The 17,133-nt window shown below is 41.2% G+C and overlaps 1 protein-coding gene across 1 annotated transcript in view; it reads left to right on the top strand.

Moving 5' to 3' along the window:
* Snd1 (staphylococcal nuclease and tudor domain containing 1) overlaps positions 1 to 17,133 on the top strand; it is a 437,205-nt gene that overhangs the window by 251,962 nt on the left and 168,110 nt on the right. Inside the window, exon 14 of the mRNA XM_004856405.3 lies at positions 5,702 to 5,774. Within this exon, the coding sequence (XP_004856462.1) occupies positions 5,702 to 5,774 (73 nt within the window). The remainder of the gene's footprint in view (positions 1 to 5,701; positions 5,775 to 17,133) is intronic.

The following is a 17,133-nucleotide window of genomic DNA, read 5'->3' as shown; positions in this document are numbered from 1 at the left end:
GTGTTTATATAATAATAAGAACATAGTTCCATGCTAAATACCATACAGATATCAAGAACAGAACTTAACCCTTAAAGGGCTTACAGTCTAACTGTAGAGATAAAGATTAACATATAAAGCCTTTTGGAAGTTGTATGCTGCAGTTTACAGTTGCATACTGAACAGATACATGCACACACACCTTCATGCATATTGTTTTACTGCCATTTCAAAAGAATACACAGACATTCCCTGCATCCTAGCTATAGCTCACCTAAGGGACCCCAGCTTCAGAAATCTTGAGGCTATTTTGTGACTGATGAAATGGTGGCTACAAATAATATTTTTTTTCATTCTTTATTGTGTACCTGAAAAGGACAGATAGATCAAATGGAAGCAAATCTCAGGGAGACACATAAATGAGAATTTACATGTAGGGGGCATAGAGAAAATGGGCCTCATTTGATTAAAGGAAGTAATATGGAAATCATATGAAGACATAAACTGGGGCTACATGGTATAGACCTATGAAAGTCAAACCTAAGAATTTCCATTTGGTTTCCCAGAATGGTAGTGTGCATTTTGAGTCTAAGTAGGGAACAAAATGACAAAGTAAATTTTTATTCAGAAGTCATGTGGCATTGGTACATAACATTGAATCAATCATAGGGGTGTGCAGAATCAAAAAGGGTTGAGTAAACTTACTTAAAGTGTTTCTGAAGTTATCCTGAAGTAAATTGGTGGAGCCCTGGGCCAAGAGGGTTACAACTAGGCAAAGTGAGCACTAGAGGGGAGGAAGCAAAGGCAGAGTTATGGAACATACTGGTTTTTAGTTACCAGGAAAGCATTGTTAAGGGAAATTAGAGTTGAGGAGGCATGTTCAGGGGCTCCTGACCTCTCAGCACCATAGCCTCCCTTGCCTCAGTATCTCTCAGCTACCTTTCTTATCTTATGCCATTTCTACTTTCCATTACTTTATTGTCTTTAGATCCTTTTATGTATGAAAAGACTTCTTTTTGTGAAATTGTTGAAAGCTCCTGCTCTCTAGGCAAATTTACATACTGTATACACTCCATGGTCATTTGTCAGCATTCCTAGTGTCTTATTAGCTGAAGATCACTTATTATCCCCAAGTTAAGAATCTTGATGTGGCAACCATTTTATCAGTGATAAGGTTGGATCTAACCATAAATCCTTTGAATTTCTTTGTAAATGCACAAAAATATTTATTCGGAATAACAGTCTGCCTGCAGTGAATTGATAATGACATTACCTTATGATTGGCCTGGTTCAGGGAGGCTGATCTCTGACTTACAGAGGGTTGGTCTTTAGGAATTTATGCGGGAACTGGGGAGCTAAAACCTAAGAGCAAATTGTATTCCTATGTGAGATTCCACTGGGTGTGCTTAGGCAGTGGGGTCATAGTTCCCATAACCCGCCCCATTTGCCTTTGCAAAGTGCTGTAGTGGGATTGATTTTCTAGTCATAGGTATCCAATCTTTTGGGTTTTCTGAGCCACGTTGAGTGAACGGGAATTGTCTTGGGCCACATATAAAATATATAATACAGTTAATGTATATAAGTAACAAAACTTCCTTTTTTATCTATTTTAAATTACCAAGTTATTTCATGAAATAACACAAGCCCAAGTTTAATAATTAAAAAAACTTATGTGTGTGCTTAATAACAATAAACACTTGTCTTCACAGGCACACACTCATGTAGGCATTATCTATTGATGTCTGCATTTTATTCACTACGTCACACACATACATGTGATGTCTGATAGAAATGGTTTTCAGTTTGACTGTGTGTGGTGGGCACAAGAGGCCAGGTTAGCACTGCGCCGCACCCTCCCCTAAACAGTATTTCCTTGCCACCTACACTACGCATTCCATGCTCAAGCACTGCACAATTGAGTGATGGTAAATACCGCTAAATATCATGTTGTATTAACAGTTATGATCTGTGGGGCAGCGTTCCTAGCTGTCGAGGGCCGGATTGGCATGCCTGTTCTAAGGCAGTAGTACTAATACATGTGAATTTTAAACTTTGCCTTTAGAGAAAGACTTTTCCAGTGATCTGGATGGACGTCACTCCACACTGTCCCCGAGCTGCCCTGTTGCCCCTTTGCACATACGTGGTCCTATACTTACTTTTCCTGTCCGGTGAAAGGTTTTGTTCTGTCTTGGCACTGCTGGTCTTTGTGTTGTTGCATCTTGGAGAAGCAAGCTTCCAAGAGGAGCAGCCTGTGTTCTGCCTCCCTGCTTCCTTTCTCTCTCCTGGCCAGCCTGAGCACCAGCTTGCCTTTGTGAGGAAGCAGCTATTAAACACACAGCAGGAGAAGTTGAGAAGTCAGGAGTTTAATTCCTTGCCTAGTGAAAAGGGATGTGGAGATGTGCTTGCAGCCTGCAGGGTGAGGCACTGTGGAGGGGAAGGGTGTTAGTGGATTCAGTGGGCTGATCTCTACCTACCAGCCAGCGTCACAAATCAGAGGTTCCTAGTCCTTTCTCCTGGAAGGCAGCTTATGTGAGATGCAGGCAGAGCTGCTCCAAGAAGTGGTGACAGGATAGCAGCCCTGAGCTGATTTGATTCCATGTAGACAGCTCTTCATAGGCAGGCCTGTCGTGTATTCTCAGTATCCTGGGGCAGATGTATGTTCCCTTGCCAAGAGCAGTGGCAAGGTGACTGCCTCTCTTGGCTTTTGTTCCCATCCTCTTTGAGTGCATGACTGAATCTCCACCCTGAGCAGTTCCCCAGATTCTCTGTGGAGGAGACGCTCTTGCTGTGGCATCAACCTTACGTCAGGCAGAGGCAGGTTTGATGGTGATGGCTCATTTAGGGTCATTTGAGCAGTGGTGTGGGAACAAGACCCACCACGTGTCGGCACAGGGAAGGAGGCCCTAGATGAAATGGTTCACAGTGCTCATTTCTCACAGATGCCTCTTGAGTGGCACAGTTTGAATTTGGTGATTAATTACCTAATGTAAACTGTCAATATTCCTTCTCTTGTTAAGAACTAACAGAACCAGAACTATTTTTCAGTGTATATATGACAGTACAATGCCACTATCTTGCTACCTCTTGAATGTGCCAGAAATTGATGTAGTTCAACAATCATCTTAAATGAGAAAAAACCGGTTGTGAAGGTTTTTCAGAATTAATGCCTGAATACAAATAAGCACCTGATAATTTACTTTTTAAGAACAAGGTACAACATAAATGAAGTGTTTTTTAAAAATATTGAGACATAGTCTTTTTCAAGTCTGTTGCTGTTTTAAATGTCACATGTACACTATTATCCACATTTTGTTGTTTGGGTTGTTACTTTCCCCTTTGGTAGCATGTTTATTCTTGGTTATAAGTCCTGTCTCTGCTTATGGCACAAAGCCACTTTAAGGCCACAGAAAGAAAGCAGAATTTTAGTTGACCACCTCACTTCTTTTTCCTCAAAGACCTTGGCTTTCCAACTTACTGCCCAATCCTTGGTGATTTTTTCCTCTTGGTGTGTGAGTTGTTCCCCAGCTCCAGGAAAGGCCACGAGTTCAGCAGCGCTCTTACATGAACCTGCCCGTTCACAGGGCAGATCCGTTTATTTTGGTTGTCCTTGTTGTTAGAGGATAAGGATGTAAGCATTTAGTGCCCCAGAGGACCTGCAGAAAGCTTAGCAGGCCTCTTTATGAGGGAGGTGAGGTACAGCCGGGTGGCAGCAATTCTGCCCCCCTGGCCATCTGAAAGCTGCCCCTTCCAGTTCAGGGCTGCATAATCAACAGAGCCTGCTGGTGGTTGGAGGAGGTTGTAGAAATAGGGCACCTGCACGATGTAGGTGGGGTTTTGGGAAGGGGGAGAGCTGGATCATTGGCTTCTGGCCATCGGTTTTTATCAGAAACATCCAGTCCTCTTACTTCCAAATCCCAAGGGCCAGGGGCTGACCTTGATAGTCAGGGTCCCTGAATGGTAAACCAAACTAAACTGTTAAGGGAAATATTTTGACCCATTTGTAATTTCTAAAGTTGAAGCTCTTTATTCAAATTCAGGAGGAACCATTAGATTTGGAAATTTGTAAATACTTTCCTTTGGTTAACGTGAGTGCAGACATGACTTTTTCTTACTAATTCTGTACTTACCCTAATGGAAACTAGATAATACGGAAAGCTTTTGTCTGTTGTTTCTGAACGAGAAACATTTCAGATGACTTGTGAATGAGATCCCCAGGGAGGGAGGGAGGTCTTAGTGGATGATAAAGCCCAAGTATGTGAGAAATGTTCTAGTTGCAGTGAGCAGCACCCACCCAACTGCCAAGTGCTCTGGGGGAGGGAGGAGAAGGGAAGTAAAAGAATCAAGATGAGTTATGTACATGCACACTCTCCCCATAATGAATGTAATCATTATGTCTTAAGAACAAATATTAAGAAAAATAAAAATCTGGTTTTTGTTGGTACTGGGGATCGAACTCAGGACCTTGCACTTAGGCAGGTGCTGGAACCACTGAGCTAAATCCCCAGCCCAAAAATCTTTTAAAACATGTTATGTGGACTTAGTTTTGTAAGCAAAAACTTCAGTAGCCACCATACAGAGTTAAGTACTGCTAAATTTCTGATGAATATACAAACTTTGATCAAAAATATTCTTAGAAAGAAAAAAAACCAGCACTCGGGAGGCTGAGCCAGGAGGACTGCCTCGAGTTCAAGGCTAGCCTGGGCTACATAGTGCGACTGTGTTTCAAGAAACAAAACAACCGGGGCAGGGAGGCTGGGGGACGGGACAAAAAGCTGAGTCCTAAGTGGAAAGTCTGTGGATCCTTACTCCTGCCCTTTGGGTGCAGGCCTGAGGAGTGAAGCTGGAAACACTCTCAGTGACCCTGGCCCCTCTGGCAGCTAAAAGAGGTTGTCTGTAGGGTGGGAACACCCCTAAATCTCTGTGTCTCTGTGTCTAACCTCTCCCCTCCTAGAGCCTGCAAACTGGCATTACTTACTAGGCCTTACCCAATCATGTAGGACATACAGATTTACCAGAGAGCTTTCATTGCTCTGCCTATGATCAATACGCAGTGACTTAGGGTCCCTGAAGCTACCTCTGAAAGGATTAGGAGATAAAAGGTGAGAGGTTGGAGTAAACCAACCTGTGGTCAAATGTATGGCAGGGTCCTAGAATCCCCTGCTAAATCTCCTGTTATTACAACAAGAAACCAAAGGAAAGAAGGCTTAATGTCAGTTTTTTTCAACTGTTAAATGACTTTTCTGTACAATTTTGCTTCATTCAGGGCAACTTATCTTTTTACCTGGAAGGAACTTATTTCCATTAGAATTGGAACACTAGCTACGTATTTTTGCATTTAAAATGTTTCATGTGATTAAATGCTGAAAGAAACATTATTACTTCTGTTTCTTAGGAGTGTGCTCTACCAACTGATTCTTCTTTTGTGCCTGGAACAATGCCTTTAATTTGGAAACACAAGTAAGGGAGCTCTCTGATTACCAGGCACTCTGTTAGCCTAAACTGGCAGCCAAGTACTGGGAAGTGGGCTCAGGAAAAGAGCAACCTCACAATTGTCTCCTCCATCAACAGCTCCGGCCCAGACCGACTGCTTAGCAGTGTACACTGTGATTTGTGTAGGGACACATTTTCATTTTCATAATCCTTACATCTGCCTTTTTTCCCATCCTCCTACCCCTTCTCATTGTTTTTTAATCTTAACAGTTTTCCTCTTTTTCCTTTACAGAGCTATTAAGAATGGCAAAGGGTTGCACAGTAAGAAGGAAGTGCCTATCCACCGTGTGGCAGACATCTCTGGGGTGAGTTGGCTTCTCAAGTGTGTGTGCCCATTCACTGATTGATGGCTTTCAGGTTTGTTTTCTATAGCTTGCTCCTTTGCAGGTCCTGAAATCGAATCTTTCCGAAGTGTCTACTTAGGTGTCTTTATGTATTTCTGTTTTGTATTGTGGAAAAGTGAAACTTAAAACTTTCTTATATTTCTTTACCTGAACCATCACTAGGTTGCTTTTCCACTTTTAACTATTATGAATTTAGAAAACACTTCTTCCCAGTTGTCTTAAAACAAAATTCTCTCTTAAAAAAATCTCTTTAATCCTTGCTATGAATGGGAAGTCATTGTAAAAGGTCAAGTATAGGTTTTAGAATCATGATTTCCTCATGAATTATTTTTCTCTGCCTATAAGTAGGAGAGAATGGAGAAATATATGAGCATCCTTTAAGATAATAGACATATGGGTAGTAAATAGGTAATATAGAAGAATCAATGATGCTAATACTTTTGAGCTCCCAATAGCCAGTGCCCAAATGAACATTTTGCCATAAGAAATTCACCTTTGCATATTTAGCATCTCCTTGACTTAAATAGTCCTTCTATTAATTGAGTGGATTTTTTCCACAAGTATTTATTGAATGCCTACTATGTGCTAGGAATTGAAACTACTACAGTATCCTGAATTGGTAACATCCCAGCATTCAAATGGTGACAGTTTCAGTATCAGGTAGTGACAGCCTCTTCAGAGAGGGATAATACTTACTAGGGGCAGATAAGACATGGCCCCATTACTGATTTTCATTCAGTGGCCCGGGAAGGCACTCGAGATGCAAGGACCAAGTCACTTGGGGGTTTGAAAGAGGGGAAGAGGGAAGTAAATCTTACTTGGTCTCAGGGAATTTGCCTTGGGCACCAAGAAGAAAATACTACAATAAACCAACTCTCCTAGAGCTCAGCCTGGCCCAGAACAGTGATGAATTAGAGTGTACTGTCGTTCTGTTATGTCGTGTTCCCAGCCTGGTCAAATCTTTTTTCTCTTGCTCCTGCTGATTGCTTATTACAAATGTGTCTGGCCAGCTCCGCTTTGTCTGGGTGTAGTGGTTCCCTGATCACTTGAAGCAGTGGGACTCTGGTGAGCTTTGTCTCCAGCCAGTCACTACAGATTTCAGGCTAAACAGTGCTACCAACATCATATGAATTGAACTTCAGTCAAGAAGGCAGGGTGGCTGTTAAGGGGCTGAGATCCAGTGGCTAGAAACCCACTGCGAAAGGCCTTCCAGCCACAGGTGACTGTGGTTCCTGGGGAAGGCTCACTATTAACCAGTGTGGCCATCCCCTGTGTAGTGCTACTCAGCCTATTTTCTCTGCGGCTTCCCTGGCTGGATTGTTATTGTATATGTATTATTAAATTCTATAGGGGTGTGTTGTGCCATTCGTTTCCTTAGTATTGTTCTTTTGCTGAAGATATTTGAAGAATCAAAGGGCAATTTAGGGACCGTTAAGCTGCAGGAAAAAATATTATAAATACTTGTTGGGAAAGGCACAATGGAGGCTCTCCTACATAAGGGCCATCTGCCTGTTGAAAAAGCAATATAAAACCCAAATTCTTGAACCTTTTCAGATGCCAAATCAACCTTGGGGTACTGTATATCAATTAAAAATAAAAAACATTAAAATGGATCAGCATGAGCCAGAAAAACAAACTTGAGGATAAGTGCTCTCTTTTGTTCCATTTCGTTCATATTCTTGCTCCAGTTTTCTCACTGGCTGTGAGGTGAAGTCCTAAGGAGGTTTGTGAGGTGAATGTACACCTGCTTCGAGCTGTCCTCTTAGGATCTCTGAGGACACAGTTGAAATATTTTGTTGTTGTTGTTGTTGTTGTGTTGATAGTACTGGAGATTTGTCTTAGTTACTTTTCTCTCATTGCTGAGACAAAATACCTAACACCCAAAGTTAAAGGAGGAAAGGTTTATTTAGCTCAGTTTGTAGAGATTTCAGCCCGTAATCGACTGGCTCCAAGCAGGGTGGTACCGCAGAAGGGCATTGCAGAGGAGAAATGGTTTGTGGTGGGCAGAAGGTAACAAAGCAAGCAAGGGAGGACCACAGCTCTTTCTATCCCTTGTATCTTATCCAGGCTGCTTAGGGCACACACCCTTAATCCTGATGCCCTTAATCCTAACATCAAACCATGAATCGATAACACACCTGGATCCAGCCACCTCTGACAAAGCCCCACATATGACTGCAGTAAGGCTTTGGCAGGACATCTAGGCACAAATCATAACGAGATTGAATCCAGGACTTGCACATGTTAGGCAAATATTCTACCACTGAGCTACATCCCTAGGTCTTCTTTTATTTACTTATTTTTCTTTGTTTTGAGACAGGGTCTTACTAAGTCGCTAAGTTGCCCAGACTGGGCTTGAACTTGAAATCTTCCTCCCTCAGCCTCCTGTGTAGCTGGGATTACAGATGTGCCCACGTCTAGCCTAAAAATCCTTATTGCTGCCTTTAAATCTTACATTGCCTCCTACCTTGATGCTTTCTTAAGCTTTTATTTTTGTTAGTAGCAATGGATCTTGTGAAACTTGACTACTTGTTTTTTTTTTCCTAACTTACCAATTCACCCTTAAACTGTAGCTCATTTTTGTACCTATTTTTATTCCCTTTTCTGTCTGGATATTAGAGAATTGGTTTGCTCTTCAAGTTATTTAAAAATAAATGCCAGTTAAATTTCCCTCAGTTACCACATAAATAAAAGAGGAGAGCTTGAGTAAGTGGAAGACCGAAAGTGAAAAAGCTATTCAATTTAAATAGATGTCAGATATGACCTTGTCTGCCTGAATCACAAATTATTCAGCTAAGATTGCAGTTTTTTTCTGCCCTCTGTAATAGAGGAGGTTTGTCTTTTTCCCCCTTCTCACCTTCCCATCTTTCCATCACAGTGTTAAGTATGAGGGTGCATTGGGTGCCCTTGTGCCATTTACGTGAGATGTATGGGTTTTCTGCTGGTGATTTTGTTGCCTGAGGGACAGGTAAACATGTGAGGTCACACAGGCAACCAGCTGATAGCCTGCTAGAAAATCGACACCTGGAATAATGGCAGTGTAATGTACACATACATAATGGTTTCATAAAGGTTTCTTAATCTCTTTTAAATCTTCAGCTATCTTCCCCATTGCCCCTGATTGATCCCCTGTTAGTTGCAGGTCATGATAAATAGAAGTTGTTGTTAAGCTGACAGTGTACACACTATGCTGCCAAAATAATTTACTGTGAACTGTTATTTGTGCATAATTCCTCTCCCCACACCCATGCACATTCTTGAGAAAAAAGACATGAATAAGTACACAGTTTAACTCCTAAACACACTCAAGAAATGTGCAGTGTAAGAGTTTAAATTGTGACTGTGAGGCAACCTGTGTTTTTGTCTTAGTATTAACTGCCTCTAACTTTAGGAGTTGAGTTTGTACCCTTTCTTCCCATCTCTCCTCATATTTTCAAAAATTCTTTCACAAAGTAAGGGTCAGGGTGCATTAGAATGCTTCCATGTGGTCGCCTCAAGTGCCAGACCTCCTTGGCTTGCTGCATATAGTGGGAAGTAAGTGACCCAAGCACAGAATTAAGGACCACTGACCCCCAAGGTGGTCTAACAGGTGGTTTATTGATACAGATTTTTAATGTTAGGTTGGGTTTTCTATAAGATGAAAAGAATACCTGTATATACTAAATGAGCCCCTGTTCGTCTCTTAGACCAGTGAGTTTCTTACACCTAAAAACTTACCCCACCTCATCTTTTACACCTATTTTCAGGGTAACCATTAAGGAAGAAAAGTACAGTGGTACCTTGGTTCACAAATTTAATTGTTTCTATGATTATGGGGAAGATGGCTGCAATTGTGTTCATCATCCAAGGTGAGGTTCGTGAATGGAAGCCAAATTTTCTGACCACTTCTGTTTGCCAGCCAAATTGTTTGTGAACAGAAGCATTTGTGAACCAAGTTATTACCATACCTAAAGCCATGTCAGTCACTAAGATCCTAAAGAAGTCACTCATTTCCTTCCCTTCTCATTTTTCCAGGTATAGGAAGTGGGATGTTACAAATACCAGTGACTGCTGTCATTTCTGTAATAGTCTGATTTCCTTTCAGGCCAAGATGTTCTTATGTATGTGGAAGCAACTAAGAATTTAACTGACTGGTCTTGGATCTGATTTGATATCGAGGCAGTTCTGTGGTGACTACTTCACTTCATACATCCATGTTTTCATCACTAGTGGGTTTTGTTTTTCCCAGAGCCCATTTGAACATCCTCCCTCATCAGCACAGAAAAAGTTGGAACATGCATGTCAGTGGAATATAAGGCTGTTTTTTATTAGGTTTATTATTGTTTTTGCTGTGGCCAGCTCTGTAATAAATACGATCTCCTGCAGATACAGAGTGTAAAACAGGCAATAAAATGGGGCTGATGCATGGTTAACTATTGTTTTGGTGGATCAGACAGATCAATTTTGGTTCTGAGGTGAGAGAGGAGCTCCTGACTCCTTATGTTGCCGCCAGTACTATATGTGCACATGGCTTCCTTTTCCTCCTTTCCTCTTCCTCTTCCACTATGTGGGCACAGTGTGCTTGATGAGTCAGTGTGGTTTGACTTTTCCTGTCTTCTCTGCAATCTCTGTTCTTTATTCTCTAGTACGTGAAGTGTTTTGTGATGATTGTTGGTAACACAAGAGAATAGAACCTATACCTGCATCCTCTCCAGTTGTATTTCTCTAAGCCCTAGGATGTTATAAATTACAATCACAGGAGTTGTCTTTCTCTAAATATCTTCTCTCATATTATGTGATCCTAACAACTCATCTATTAGTTTCCCTATTTTTTACTCATATGACTGGTGGCTGTGCTCTCTAGGACCCTGATGGCTTTGTGACTTGGTTTCTTGCCCATGTTGGATACTAATGTTTTATGATTTCCTCTCTCCATGACTGATTCTGTCAGAGACATATATATATAGACTGATTTTATCAGAAACACACTGATAAAAATGTGCATATGCCGTGGCTCAGGGTACGAGGATCGGGGGGTCAGACTTTGGATTTAACTCCTAAAATGAAATGAAGACTTATGGAGTAGACCAGTAAGGTTCTAACTTGCACATATAAAGTTTAGAAGCCTTCCTTTAAGGTAGGTGAGGTGGGTAGTCGGGAAGGTAGATGGGTAAACAGATGGATAGATGGAGTTGGATATTCTTCTTTCTTCCATTTCTGGTTTTCAATTGCTTTCTTAACACCTAAACAGCACTGCCCTCCTCCCTGGAGATACCTCATGCAGTCCTGCTTTCTGTAAGAGGCTTGGGGACCTTCACTAGAGTTTTCCAAAGCACCTCATGGAGTTGGGCCTTGTTAAAAGAAAAGGAAATCTTAGTCTTTTGGGCTAAAAAGAATTAAAAGAGAACAAAAGTAGTTTGCCCAGTAAGTTCTAAGAAGGTAAAAGCAGCAAAATCTTCTAGGGACACTGAGTCTATTCATTTGAGTTTCCTTTATATGTCCTCTAGCTGACTTAACTTTAGATTTTCTCCTTATTCTTATATAATTCTGAATTTCCTTTCAGCTATCTTTCCATTCTTCCTAGTCCTTGGTATTTGATGGCACAGAGGCTCCTCCTTTGAATTTTGTCGGGTGCAATGTTACATACTTATAGGGTAAAATCATTTGGTTAGCCTAGTTCTCCTGCCTACAGCCCCGCTGTGGAATTCCGAAACATAATTACATTTTGACCTCCCGTCACAACTGAGACCTCAATGATCCGGTGATGATGCTGTGATTCTCCAGGACAAGATTACACCAGCTGAAGACATTCTGGGAGGAACAAACATCTACTCAGTTCCTCATTGTTCTTGGACTGTTACCATCTTGTTTACGTGGATGTACTGAACTCTCTGCAAGTCATTTGTTACATCTGTTTCTCCTGATGGACTGAATAAAAGGTGTGGTAAGCTGGGGGCTTTCGTTTTTTGCTGCCCAGAGCAGCACTGATCAGACCCAAATCTCAGCTTCTTCTCGGTCACATTTTTCTACCTTTCATGTAATTCGCCATGTACTGCCGTGGCTCGCAGGAGATTAGGACTCACTGCAGAGGTTCTAGTAACATCCCCTTTCCCTGTTCCCTACAGAATTTTATTTTATTTTTTTTAAACACTTCTTCCTCTTATTCTCAGTTATTCCACACCATGTCCCGATTGTCTCCTGTGCTCTCTGTAATTTAAATTACTATATGGATGGTCCAAAGTCTAGGCCTGTGGTTCTGGCTGATGGGTTTCTGGGACCTGAAGCAGTTACCTACTGCTGGAGCCACACTTACCTCTAGGCAAAGTCTCCACTGCTGGCCCCTGCGTCTGCTGCCCTGGGAGAATCCCGGAAGAACTTGGCACAAGCCAAGTCACGGTCTTGGAGCGTGCTTCCCAGAGCGAGCCCTGTGTGCTTCATAAACAGTTTGCCCTAATGCAGAAGCCATGGGTGGTGGGAAAGTCAGGTTCTTTGGGGGTTTTCTTGCGTGTCTGCTGTGTTTGGTGGCTCAAGTTGTTGCTAATGTAGGAAATACTCTTCTTGTTCTTCTCTTCTTCCATTTCTTCTCTTCTTGTCTCTTCTAAACCTGACCTGCAGCACAGTGGGGTATTGTTCAGAAGACCTGAACGGCAGGCAGCAAGCTCTTCCCCCTCCTAGTGGAGGGCACTCCTTTCCTGCTTTTCCACTCCTCCCTAGTTCCTTTCAGCCACATGAGTCCTGTGTGGCCAATTCATGGATTTTGAAGTTCTCCTTAAATTTCCCAGAACTGGAGGAACATCTCTTTTTCTAAATAGATCTGAAGTGTTTATGATTTCCATGGGAACTTTTTCAAGATGGTAAGTGCATTTCGGCATTTACCAGTCAGTGGTGGTTGTGTTTAAATACTTCGTGTTTCAGATTTTTCAACCACATTTTGAGTGAGTCATATGCCTTTTAAGTCACTATTTTTTTTTTTTTTTTTTTGAGACAGGGCCCTGCTATGCAGTTCAGGCTGGCCTTGAACTCACTATATATCCCAGACTGCTGTCCAGTTTGCAGTGATCCTCCTGCTTCAGCCTCCCAAATGCTGGGCTTAACAGGCCTTCACCACCACACCCAGCTAAGGCACTAAATTTTTAGGGCATGATCTTCTACTTTTATTTAGTTGGAAGTGTCAGGAAAAATTGTTCAAGACTTTGAAATGCACTAGAAGATTCCCGGCTGTCCATCCACCAGAATGCTGGGTGCTTCTTTTCAAACCTTTTGGGGTTGTGTGATTCTGTACCTCTTCTACTCTGCCGATTTGGCTGGACTGTTTAACACCTTTGTGGAATGTAATTTGTGAAGGGCTGATGGTGATGTGAATGGTTCCCGTAGAAACATGGTCCTTCAAGATACAATTGATTCCCACCCCATTTGACAAATGTTTTCAAATTTGATATTTTTCCTCTACATTTTCTACAGTAACATTTTCGGTCTTTTTTTTTTTTTTTTTTTGGTATGGGGGATCAAACTCAGGACCTTGTGCTTGGGAGGCAGGCAGCAGCACCACTGAGCTAAATCTCCAGCCCTGCAGTAACATTTTTGTAGGGTGTGAATTAGCAAATTTACTTCAACATTTCTAGTGACCTATATATATCTGTTCTTCAGAGTCTCCTGTGACTCTTTGCCACATTAATAAATAGATTAAAATGAACTCTGTTGTTTTGTTTTGAGACAATATCTTGCTATGTAATCCAGGCTGGCCTTGAACTCACCATGTAGCTAATAGTGACTGGCCTTAGATTTAAGATACTCTTGCGTCAGCCTCCTGGGACTAAGATTATAACCATGCATTAAAATGAATATTTGACCCATGTTCGTTTTATTTTTTATAGAACAGTCATGAGTCTACATTTTTGAAAATTATCTTTCAACAGGGAAGCAATTGCAGAAGTGAAAAATACAAAAACACTGGTAACTATGGGCAATAAATGATCACAGAGCTATGTGCTTTGGTAACCCTATTTTATTGCCTCACCTATACCTAAAATATGAAGGATAATGCGGCTGTGAAAATTCTTAAAAAACAAAATTTTAAAGTGATTATGTCTCTTTTATCTGTCTGGTTCCAAGCCTATACTTTACTTGATCTACCATTTTGTTCGTTGACAGGCTTTAGTTGTGGAAAATTCAGCCACTATTAGCAGATAACCATGAGTGTGGACAGTGAAGCCCACGCACAATGTCTAGACCTTTGGTGGGTGTGTCCCAGACCTGCAGGTTAACATTGCTAAGGAAATGTTTTGATCCAGCGACCTGGCTGTGGGGGTTAAACAGTGTTAGAGACAGAGCTTCTTATCTGTTGCTTCTCATAATAGAAATGTCTTTCTCTCTGTATACAGTACTCAGTAACCTTGACCTGTCACTGCCATGAATTGTGTTATCAGGAAGTTTTTGGCTATAAGAAAATCTTCCCAGCTGCCTTCTGATTCCTTCCTCACTCTACTTCACACACAGAATGCATGCAGATGAGCTCCTTTGCAGCCAGGTCCTAGCTTCCATTTCAGTGGACTGAGCTTTAATCATTCTTCCTTTTTCAAAGAAAGAACAAGAAAATGGAGGGAGCCTGGAGCATCTTTTCTGAACAAAGTGGCATCTTTTCCAAAGAGAGTTGCCTCTAAGCATAAATTCCGTGGTCCCTGGTTCATGCTCTTCCGTCTCCTTCCCATTCTCTGGGTGCATGTGGATATTGCTCTGTGATTCTATTTCATGGATTCAAATTGGTTAAATGAGCCTATTACAGGCTTGGCTAAATGAATGGAAGGGTATTTTGAAGGCAGTTGATAACATTCCTGATTCCCATGTTGAGGTGTGTGACTGTGTTGTCTGATGGCTGCTGAGTGATGTGATAAAACTTGAAATATTTCTGTGTAGCCAGGGCTTCACTCCACTTCACCATCATAACTCTAGCGCTGGATTGAACTCATTTTGTCCTGTGGCTATTGCTTATGTAAACATTTCAAAGTAAGTCATTTTACTAACATAGGTATTCTGCTTACTTGTATTTTAAGCCTTTATTTAGCATGCTTCTCACATATTTCCTACAAAATATGTCGCATAAGATTTTGGACACTCTTTGCAGTGTTGACATCCAGATATTCTCGAATTAGAGCTCAGGGTGGCTTTGGGATCCCCTAGTCATTTTGTGCTTCATTTCTTCATAAAGTGGTATTTTAGAGGAGAAATTTTAGAATTCCTGATACAGTCACAGATTTGAAAGATATCTGAGAATAAAAGCTATTACCAGGTTTTCTAATTTGGAGGAAGGCCTATGTTTTCCTCATAATTTTCAGTACTGCAAGGTGCCTGGACACTTCACCCACAGTAGAGCTGATTTGTGTTCTTTTGCGTCATATTCATCTATCCCATTTTTTGTGTTCCATCAACTGACTGACTCCATCATTAATTAGCACTTGTGGAGTAGCATTTCTTTATTTTGGAATGCTGTCCCTTCTCTGATCATGCTCTTCCTTGGCATTCACACAGTCATAATACCATGAGTTTGCATGTGCTGATAAATTGAGCCCAGGCTATTTAGTACATGGGCAGTCATTTTCCTTACCAGCTTCTAAACTCCTGAGAAAAATGGGTCATCTTTATATCTGTGTGCCATGCCTAGTTTAGATTTGATTTAGCAAAGGGTAAGTTTGAGCAGGGGGAACTTGTGTTTGGAGCAAAGCGTCACTGACTCCAAGTTCAGGATTAACTGTGCTGGTTAGTGTCTTCCAGTAGGCAAGCTAGTAAAGGGATGAAGCTAAAGGGTACATGTTCTCAAGAATGTAAGTGACAGTGTGGAGCCATGATTAGTAGCATGGACCCTACTATCAGATCACTGGTGTTCAAGTCATGGCTCCATTGCTTACTAGTTTGTTACCTTGAGGAAAATCATTTAGTCTCTCTGTGCCTCTGTTTTCCCATCTGTAAAATGGGTATGATGACCTCCTTAAATTGTGGTTTAATTGAATGATTTAATACAGGTAAAATATTCAGAACCTTTAACATAGTAAGCACTCAACAGAGAGCAGTGGTTCACTTTGTGCACTGATGATTATTATTATGACATTTAGCATTCATCACACAGAGAGTCCTCTGTGACTGATAGCTATCTTCATCATCTGTATTTCTATTCCAAACTTCTTATTCAACTCAGGTCCCAAATCATACTGCTTTCTCTCCTGAGCTCTTTTACCATCTCTTTATTGCTCATTTGACAGTGAACGTATGCCATCACTGGCTTGTTTTTTCCTTGCATTTCTCATGTTGAATCAGTGAATGCATGATCAAACAATAAGTATTTATTGAGAGCATTTTGTATGCCAGGCACAGTGCTGGGTATTGAAGATAACAATATTGAACACGACAGGTGTGGTCTTTATAGGACATACACAGTTGGTTATATAATTACAATGGGATGCAAGTACAGAGTCCTGTGAGAAGATATACTAATGACCACAACCATGCTAGGTGGTCTGAGGTTGGACAGTGGTTATAGATAGAATTGTGGCAGTGAAGGTAGAAAAAAATTTCAGATCTAGACTGGTAGAGTTGAGTGATTGGTTTAAGGGTCAAGTGAAGACAGATGTCATGCATGAGCATTGTAAATGTCAGGCCCAATTAACTCCTTGATAGTGGTGGCCCTTTTCTGATATGGTGAACGTTAGCTGAGTAGATTTGAGAGGAAAATCAGTAATTTTTGAACATGTTAAAATTACGGCACTTATCAACCATTCTAGTCTTATATAGCCCAGAAAAGCGGCCTGGGCTTCATGGAAGAATTTGATCATTGAACACATAGATGTGGGTGGACAGCATGTTAAGAGAGGAGTCTTTAGGCTAAGCCCTTTAACATTTAAAGATCATAGGGGAAGTCACTGGCCAAGCTGTCAGAGGAAAATCACAGGAATATGATAGAGCATCTAAGGGGAGGCTAGGCATGATGGTGGGTGCCAATAATTCCAGCACTCAAGAGGCTGAGTTAGGAGCATCCTGATTTCAAGGCCAGCCTGGACTAAGTACAATAACTAGTGAGACTCTTTTTTAAAAAGAGAAGAAAAGAAAAAACAGCCTAAGAAGAGAAAGAGCATCACAGCAGGAGAGTTTACTCTCTTGATTCAAGGTCAGATAAGATGAAAATTGAGAACTGTCTAGAATTTCCCTTGGAGAGTTCCTCTGGAATAAAGCAAAGCGGAAGCTGAGAAAGCTAGCTAGCTTCCCAGATGGATTAGCAGTAGCAACTGTCTTACTTCTCTAGGACATGGTTACTTTTCTAGGAGTTTTCTAACAATAGTAAGTGTATAAATGT

Source organism: Heterocephalus glaber, unplaced genomic scaffold (assembly GCF_053883595.1).
Source record: "Heterocephalus glaber isolate CG9 unplaced genomic scaffold, H.glaber_assembly_v1.0 deba00000546, whole genome shotgun sequence".
NCBI classification, from domain to species: Eukaryota; Metazoa; Chordata; class Mammalia; order Rodentia; family Bathyergidae; genus Heterocephalus; species Heterocephalus glaber.
Note: the sequence above shows the minus strand (reverse complement) of the source record. Positions and strands in the feature narration are given on the sequence as shown.